Genomic DNA, 9,322 nt, shown 5'->3' on the forward strand with positions numbered 1-9,322 from the left:
TCCCTTAATGTTCAATTAAAAATGAGACATAAAGCAGCAGAGTGCACAAAGCATCCTATACTATTCTTTTTTTTTTTGGTGGGTTGTTTTTTTTTTGAATTTTATTTATTTTTTTATATAGCAGGTTCTTATTAGTCATATGTCTCAACAAATGACCCAATTTTGTTCCTTTTTATGGCTGAGTAATATTCCATTGTATATATGTACCACATCTTCTTTATCCATTCGTCTGTCAATGGGCATTTAGGTTGCTTCCATGACCTGGCTATTGTAAATAGTGCTGCAATGAACACTGGGGTGCATGTGTCTTTTTGAATTATGGTTTTCTCTGGGTATATGCCCAGTAGTGGGACTGCTGGATCATATGGTAATTCTATTTTTAGCTTTTTAAGGAACCTCCATACTGTTCTCCATAGTGGCTGTATCAATTTACATTCCCACCAACAGTGCAAGAGGGTTCCCTATCCCATACTATTCTAATAGTTTTATTTTTTAAAATGTAGATCTTTAATTTGCCAGCAAATTGTTGCTGTATGTGGTATGTTAGTGGGATAGTTAAAACCCAAAACTTTAATACAACAGACACACTGAAAAGCGCACAAGTTCTAAGTGAATTTTCACAAACAGAACACACACTTGTGTAATCTGCACCCAGATCGAGAAATAGAATACGGCCAGCACCCCAAAAGCCCATTTGTCCCCTTCTAGTCACTATCCCCTGATGGAGGGTAACTGCTATACTGACTTCTAACACCTTACATTAGTTTTCTAAGGGGATAATTTTATTTTCATGCAGATGGCTGCTTAAGTATGCCAACACCATTTATTAAATTAGCCACCGTTTTCCCAGTGAGTTAAAATGCCTCCTTTGATTTTTGGTACTTGTAAGGAGAAAATATATTTTTTGATGCAGTGGATGGATTGCATAACCCAAGGTCTAACAAAGTCACGTTTTCCATTATGGCTCCCAGCCGGGCTCACCTGTAGCCAGAGCTTTGCTGGTTGGTGACTGATTTTCTCCATGTTCCTTGTGTGTGTCTAAATAGTTAGAAAAGCACTGATCCTACTGGCCCACTCAGAAAGGACATCCTTCAACTATGCCATGAAGGAGGCCGCCGTAGAGGCTTTGAAGAGGAAAGGATGGGAGGTCACTGTGTCGGACCTGTATGCCATGAACTTCAATCCCGTCATTGCCAGAAACAACATCACAGGTGGGAGCAGCTCTCCCCTTTAATTAGGTCTTTGTGGAACTTCTCGCCTGTGGGTTCTCTGGCCCCACCTTGGCCCCTCTGGCATCAGCCTCTCTTTTTCCTCTCTGCAGGTAAACTGGAGGACCCCGGGAACTCTCAGTACCCTGCCGAGTCTGTTCTAGCTTATAAAGAAGGCTGTCTGAGCCCAGATATTGTGGCCGAACAAAAGAAGCTGCAAGCCACAGACCTTGTGATTTTTCAGGTGTGGTTAAGACATCAAAAGGGGTGTTGGGACACTTGCGTTCTTTTTGTCCTAGACCTGGCACCTAATTAGCTATGTAATCTTAGGAAAGTAACAGCCACTTGACCGCATTCTCTGTAGAGAAGGGTGATTACTTCAAAGGCGCAGTGTTACACAGATTTACAGATGTCGTGAATCTGGCTGTATTACTCTTTGAAAATATGACTGTGATGGCAGAGATGACATTTGAGCCTTGAGCTTTTTTTCCCTAGTATGTTTAATCTTTTTCTTCAGTTAGTTATTTCTTGTGGAATCACTCAAGTTTGCAATTCTCCCCCGCCCCCATCTCCATAAGCATCCTGAAAATAGTTTGTGGAGCTGCTATCTGGAGGATTTGGACTCCATAGAAAGTTCATTAATCCCCCTGAAGGGTCACTGAAAACGAGATACCTGAATTGGGCAGAGAATGATATTCATGTCCCCGTGGATACCCTGCAGAGAGTACATGGAGCCACTGCCACCAGTGGAGATGGAAAGCACTGCCTTCTTATTCTGTAAAAGAAAAGTCATTACCTTCCACATCTCCTTGGTGACAGGAAGTTAATGAAACAGCCCCAGGGGAAAGAACACAAGGGTCCCCCCTCCCATCTGTTGTTTATGTTACTTCACACATTGGCTCCTCTGAGCCTCATAGTATTGACTCTGCAGAAGTGCCAGCCTGGAAGATGGTACACAGAGGGGCAGGCCCAGGATTCCATACTCCTGGATGTGGCAAATCAGGTGAAGGTTGTCATGGTAACACAAAATCAGTGCTGACTGCTGGTGCCTAGGTGGAGTCATTTCTTGTTTTTTATCTATCTCCGCACACTGCTAGGCATGTATCTAGGCTTGTAATCCAGGAGCTCTAAAAATGTTTCTTGTATAGTTTTGGGTGTCTGCAAAATGAAGACAGACTGACTTTTTTATTATGGACAATTTCAAACATACATAAAGAATAGAAAATAGTATAATGATGCATCCACCACCCAGCTTTAACTCTCAGTATCCCCTCATTCCTGTTTTTTCCTGGAGTATTTTAAAGAAAATCCTGAACATCATGTCAAAATATCTATGAAAATATCTATTAAAAATTTTGGGAGAGACATGCATCTCTCCCTAAGGGACCTGGAGCCTGATTTTGGTATCTAATTGTGCTCAAAACTCTGCCTCAGGACAGAATCTACCTAGAATCCAGGTGTTAGAAAAAGCAGAACCATCAACCTACCCGGAAAGGTCCCTTGTCATACATGGCAGCATACGAGTAAGCAAACTCCCCTATGAGCACTCACTCAAACCAGCCTTTCAGGATGGCAGGGACTCCAAACCACTGCAGGGGGAACTGTGGGGCAGAGGACAAAGAGGTCAGATGGGGAACACCCCCAAAATAGAAGACTTAGGGTGCTTTGCTGCTGCCCATGATGTCACCGAGGGGTGAACTTTCTTCAGGACCTGTCATCCCTTCTGGAGGAGTTAGCACATTCAAGGAAAGAAAATTTTAAAGAAAAGAAAATTATTGTCCTTGGTCAGTCAACTTGACACTCCTGTTTCTGCCTAAAAATACAAATATTGGGTGGGTGTGAAGAAACACATGCAATAAGATTTGCTTCTATGAAATCACGTTTGGCAGCCAAGTCTGAACAGCAAGGACTGCAGGCAAAGTTGGCTTCAGTGTGTGTTGCCTAAATCAATATTTTCCCAAGAGCTTGCTTTTGTGGGTGTGGTTTCAAAAATATGAAACCTGTACCTTGTGCTCACGGATTTAAAATCCTATCATTTAGAATAAACAGAACCACTCACATATGCAAACAAATGATCTGTGTGACTTAAGTTCATCAGGGAATTGCCATGAGAAAGACCTATTGGGCCTTGTCCTGGTAAAAGCTAAGCAAGGACATACCAGTATTTCTTCTTCTTCTTGACTCACTTAAAGGCAGTAACAACAGGAACATGCCCAGAGGTTAAAAAACAAAACTAGGACAGAGAAAGAATTTTTAAGACTTGATAGGTCTCTCTTTGAAGGGTGGTTGACCTACAGGAAAGGGGATAAGGAAGTGGAGTTTTAGGACACGACTGAGAATGAGACCTGTATTCTCATCCTGAATCTGCCAGTAATTTGCCTCATCAGTAAAAAGAGGGGCTTGGGGTATCTCTAGTAGCTTCTCACATTCTCACACTTATGATGCTCCAATTGTGAGGGGCCAGCCAGATCTGCAGCTTTTAGGATAAATGTGCAGGTTGTTTAGGCAAGTAGATTTGGTCCCTTGTGAATGTTCTACAGTCAGGGCTGAAAAAGAATTGGTTGGTTTGCCAGGTATTAAAAGTTTACTCTCTCAATTTGTTCTTGGAGGGACTTCCCTGGTGGTGCATTGGTTAAGACTCCGCGCTCCCAATGCAGGGGGCCTGGGTTCGATCTCTGGTCAGGGAACTAGATCCCACACGCATGCCGCAACTAAGGGTGTGCATGCCGCAACTAAGGAGCCCGCCTGCTGCAACTAAGACCCAGCGAAACCAAATAAATAAATAAATATTTTTTAAAAAAGGGCCACCTATAGGATTAGGGAATTAATATTAACATTGGAGAATAAATGGTAAGAATAATTTATTAAGACTTGTCTAGTAATGTGGGGAGGCAGAGAAATGCACATGTGCATGCCTTGGCAAGGGTCAGTTGCCAAGAAGCTGAAACTCACCCTTAGGTAATAGAACTTTGGGCACTTTTGGCAGAGAATGCCAGGCTGGCACAGTTTCAAGGTTTTCTTCATTCAAAGAAGAGCACAGCTGAATAGGCTAAAATAGGTAACAACTAGGTACAGAAAGCACAAGGTGAGAGGGTGGAGCTATGAACTAATTTTCCAGGGTGCCTCAGGCCTCCACATCAGAGTGACCTGTTGGGAAACCCAGATTAACTTTTGTTGTTTGTATATGGTACAAGGTCTGTGGGGTTTGATCTGTAACTCACCTCTGTGCTTTGTGTATCCCCAGAGTGGCACTCTGCATTTCTGTGGCTTCCAAGTCTTGGAACCTCAACTGACATATAGCATTGGGCACACTCCCGAGGATGTCCGAATTCAGATCCTGGAAGGATGGAAGAAACGCCTGGAGAATATTTGGGATGAGATGCCACTGTATTTTGCTCCAAGTAGCCTCTTTGACCTAAACTTCTAGGCAGGATTCTTAATGAACAAGGAGGTACAGGATGAACAGTAAAATAAGAAATTTGGCCTTTCAGTGGGCCATCACTCGGGCAAGTCCATACCAACGGACAACCAGATCAAAGCCAGAAAATAAGATTCACAAGACTTGATTTCCTTCTAAAATATAGCCAAATCTAGACTTCTTTCTTGGGGTTCCTTGACTTGCTTTAGTTTTTAAGATTTGTGTTTTTCTTTTGCCACAAGGAATGGATAGAACAGACTATATTCATATATTTTTGTATAGTTTTGTTAAACATAACCGATTCTTTTTTTTTAAATTATTAATTTATTTATTTATGGCTGCGTTGGGTCTTCATTGCTGCATGTGGGCTTTCTCTAGTTGCAGCGAGTGGGGGCTATTCTTCGTTGCGGTGCACGGGCTTCTCATGTAGTGGCTTCTCTTGTGCAGCACAGGCCCTAGGCGCATGGGCTTCAGTAGTTGTGGCACGTGGGCTCTAGAGCGCAGGCTTAGTAGTGGCACACGGGCTTAGTTGCTCCGCAGCACGTGGGATCTTCCCGGACCAAGGCTTGAACCCGCGTCCCCTGCACTGGCAGGCGGATTCTTAGCCACTATGCCACCAGGGAAGTCCCAAATGTAACCAACTGCTATCATGGTAAAATCTGATTAGGCTCAAAAGGCCTCTTAGGCTTAGGATGTAAAGCCGGAGAGAAGGGTGTAGAAAGATCCCAGACAGTATTCTTTAAGGTCCTCTACACAATTTAATTCCTCTCTTTAGAGATACATTTTTAGGAATAAATCTGGCTAGAGAGCATCCAACTCCTCAATGATCTATTTTTCTTTTAATTACCTCTCTGTGGTTTATGGCAGAAGGGAATTGCTCAGAGAAAGAAATGATGAAATCTGTCTGACCTAAGGGACTTGTTTAGTAATTACTAGTCTCTGCTTGTTTGTGAGATATATTGGCTTTAATTACTACACAATGACTACTATGCCTAATACGAGTGTCATTCTCCTTCAGCTTTTGTTGTTTCTATACAGTGCACACAGACACCTTGAAATGAAAAGCTAAAAAAAACCTCTTTACTTCAATCTTCTAATTTAATGTCTGCAAATAAACCAACACCTCTAAACACTACATCTGCTACAATGAATGAATTCACGAAAGCAAACAGTACTCCCAGTATCCAAAAACAGCTTGCCACAAACAGTACTTTATTTCAGATCCATGTAACTAACCTTCTGGAAGTTTTTCCTGTATCATTGATAAACTGATGACTTGCCCTTTAAGGATGTGTTTTGGTTTCATGAATTTAGGGACAAAATTGTGAGCCTAGAGTTCCATTAACTTTGGTGAACAATTTTGGCGTAACATTCTAACTTCGTATTTAAATGACTGAGGTGCACCTCTACTCGCTGTTGGTATAACCTAAGTAGAAAATGAGGAAAGAACGCCCTCTTGTGGTGCATAGAAAGAAAACATGAGAAAATGATGCAAAGCACGGTTGCATGAAACTGGCAACAGCCTCTTACCTGCCAAGGAAATGATGGCGTCAGGCTGGAGAACCTCATGTGCCAGATGCCAGCAGGCACTGGGTATTCTTTCCACAATATCCACAATGGCAGATGGCTGGGTGCTTCAGTTTGAAAACATATGAAAATATTTACTGTTGCCTTCATCTTCACTGCAGTTTTATGTAAATTTCTAAAAGTTCCAAATGAAATAAATAAAATCCATTTCTACAAAACAGACCCACACTCACTGGTTTCAGAGAAGCTAGTGACAGAGGCATTCAGGCAAAAGTGGAATCTACTGGGCAAGAAGCAATCAGAGGATTCAGTGATAAATTGTGGCCAGAAGCCTATATGGTGACTTGGCTTGAGAGCTTGCCCAATAGGGCTGCTTCATTCTGAATGGCAAGGGAACCTACTAAGATTCTCTCAGGGAATTTAGAGGACATTAAAGGAGATCCAGGAAAGAGAGTGGTATATAAATCAAGAAAAACACAGAATGCAATAAACAAATGCCAAGGAGCAATATTTATTCTGATTTCCCTGATTTATTCTGATTTATCTAATCAATGGGCCAGGCATTCTTCTAGAGGCACTGGGAATACGGCAGACAAAAAACCTAGCCTCATGAAGTTTGCATTCTAGTAAAGAATGAGAGGAGAACAAATGTCAGTCAGGTGGTGATAAATGCTAGGAAGGAAGAGCAGGGTAAGAGGGTTAGAGATGGGATACGAGTTTTATACAGGGTGATCAAGAAAGATCTCTCCTATAAGGTTATATTTGGGCAAAGCCCTGATAAAGTGATAGAATGATACATGTAGGTCCCTGAAGGAAGAGCATGCCAGGAGTGATGTGAGTGCAAACCCACGAGGCAGCAGCATGATCAGTATGTTTTAGGGAGAGCAAGGAAGTTAGTGTGACTAAAGCACCGAAAGCAAGAGAGGGATAGGTCAGACACAAAGCTGGAATCAGACCACAAAGGGCATTACAAGCATTGTGAAATGTAGAGATAGGAAGTCACTAGAGGGTTTTGAGCAGAGGTGTAACATATGACTTACATTTAAATCTGGCTGGTATGTGAAGAATCAAGTATAAGGGGCAATGATAGAAGCAGGGAGAACTGCTGGGAAGCTGTTATGACAATCTAGGCAACAAATGCTTTGGATCAAAGTGACAGCAATAGATGTATTGAGAAGTGGTTGGATTCTGGAAGTATTTCAAAGGACAGAGTAACAGGATTTGATGATGGATTGGATCAAGGTCAAAAAACAAACCAACCAACCCTCAAAGGTATTTTGGCTTAAACAATTAGAAGAATGGAAATTCTATTTGCTTAGATGGGGAAGAATCTGGAAAGAGTATTGGCGGCAGAAGTTGGGAGTGGGAAGGGGAGAATCAAAATTTCACTTCAGACATGTTATTTCTGAGATGCCTGTTAAGACTGTCAAGTAGATAGTTCGATAATAGGAACCTGGAGTTAAAGAAGTTATGGCTGGAGATATACATTTGGAAATTTTCAACACATAGTCTATAAAGCAATCTGACTGGATGAGCGCACCTAAAAATTGAGTTATGATAGAGAAGAGATCTGATGATTGACTTCTAGGGTTCTCCAATGTTAGGAGGTCAAGAAGACGAGAATGGAAAAGGCCAGTGAAGCAGGAGAGATGAGTGCGGTGTCCTGAAAGCCAAGTGAAGAAAGTGTTTCAAAGCGTGTCATATACTGTTGATAAACTGAGTGAAACAGCCTTCAGAATTGACTTTTGGGTGGCCATTGGTGATGCTGATGAGCTATTTCAGTAGAGCAGGGTGATAAAACCTGACTGGAATGGGTTCAAGAGGATGAATAAGAGAAAGTGGAAATAGTATGTATGGGGGATGTGGGGATGTGTGGTCAAAGAAAATTGTTTGATATTTTTAAGAGATGAGGGACATTACAGAAAATTTATATACCAGTGGGTATGACTCAGAGAGAAAGGTTTTGATGCTGGAGAAAGAGGACAATTATATATGTATATGTATAATTGAATCACTTTGAATCACTTTGCTGTACACCTGAAACTAACATAACATAAAATCAACTATAATCCAATATAAAATAAAAATTAAATTAAAAATTAAAAAAAGAAAGAGGATAATTAAAGGAACAGGAGCATGTATTTGAAAAAGCAAAAGGATATGGATCCAGTGCACCAGAGGCAGAAGAGCAAAGTAGCAACAGGACTGGTACACTTATTAGGCACTTAGCTCCTGTGTGCCAGGAACTAAGTAGTTTTACACTGATTAATTTACTTAATTCTTTTTTTTTTTTTTTTTTTTTTGCGGTACGCGGGCCTCTCACTGTTGTGGCCTCTCCCGTTGCGGAGCACAGGCTCCGGATGCGCAGGCTCAGCGGCCATGGCTCACGGGCCTAGCCTCTCCGCGGCATGTGGGATCTTCCCGGACCAGGGCACAAACCCGTGTCCCCTGCATCGGCAGGCGGACCCCCAACCACCGCACCACCAGGGAAGCCCTAGTTTACTTAATTCTTATAACAACCCTAAGAGGATCATTCATTTTTCTTTCCACTTTATAAATAAAGAAATTGAGGAATGGAGAGGTTAAACAGTAGGTATAGGAGCCAGAACTTCACCCAAGCAGGCAAACTCAAGAGCCTATGCTTTTGGACTTCCCCGGCGGCACAGTGGTTAAGAATCTGCCTGCCAATGCAGGGGACACGGGTTCGAGCCCTGGTCCAGGAAGATCCCACGTGCCTAGGAACAACTAAGGCCGTGTGCCACAACTACTGGGCCTGAGCTCTAGAGCCCAAAAGCCGCAACTATTGAGCCCATATGCCCTAGAGCCCGCGTGCCTAGAGCCGATGCTCTGCAACAAGAGAAGCCACCACAATGAGAAGCCTGCGCACCACAACGAAGAGTAGCCCCCGCTCACCGCAACTAGAGAAAGCCCGCACGCAGCAACGAAGACCTAACGCAGCCAAAAGTAAATAAATAAGTAAATAAATTTATTTTTTTAAAAAAAGAGCCTATGCTTTAAATACTATGCAGGCAGGGACAATGACAACATGAAATAGAGCACAAGAGTAGTAATCAATTGTCTTCCTGAGAGAAAGACCATTAAGTGTTGCTGTCGAGAAACTATAGCTGCTTTTATACTTCTAGAGTCCCTCTGTGTCCTGAGCAGGGAT

The 9,322-nt window shown here is 42.3% G+C and overlaps 1 protein-coding gene across 1 annotated transcript; it reads left to right on the forward strand.

The window, feature by feature from the left end:
• Positions 1 to 1,045: 1,045 nt before the first annotated feature.
• NQO1 (NAD(P)H quinone dehydrogenase 1) lies at positions 1,046 to 4,758 on the forward strand (the record flags this gene model as incomplete). The annotated part of the gene is given in 3 exon segments (XM_024763104.1): positions 1,046 to 1,211; positions 1,322 to 1,452; positions 4,453 to 4,758. Coding segments are annotated over 3 exon segments (603 nt in total), but the record flags the coding sequence as incomplete, so codon positions are not given.
• Between the last annotated feature and the right edge of the window lie 4,564 nt (positions 4,759 to 9,322).

This window comes from Neophocaena asiaeorientalis, unplaced genomic scaffold, assembly GCF_003031525.2.
Source record: "Neophocaena asiaeorientalis asiaeorientalis breed wild unplaced genomic scaffold, Neophocaena_asiaeorientalis_V1.1 scaffold678, whole genome shotgun sequence".
Taxonomy (NCBI): Eukaryota; Metazoa; Chordata; class Mammalia; order Artiodactyla; family Phocoenidae; genus Neophocaena; species Neophocaena asiaeorientalis.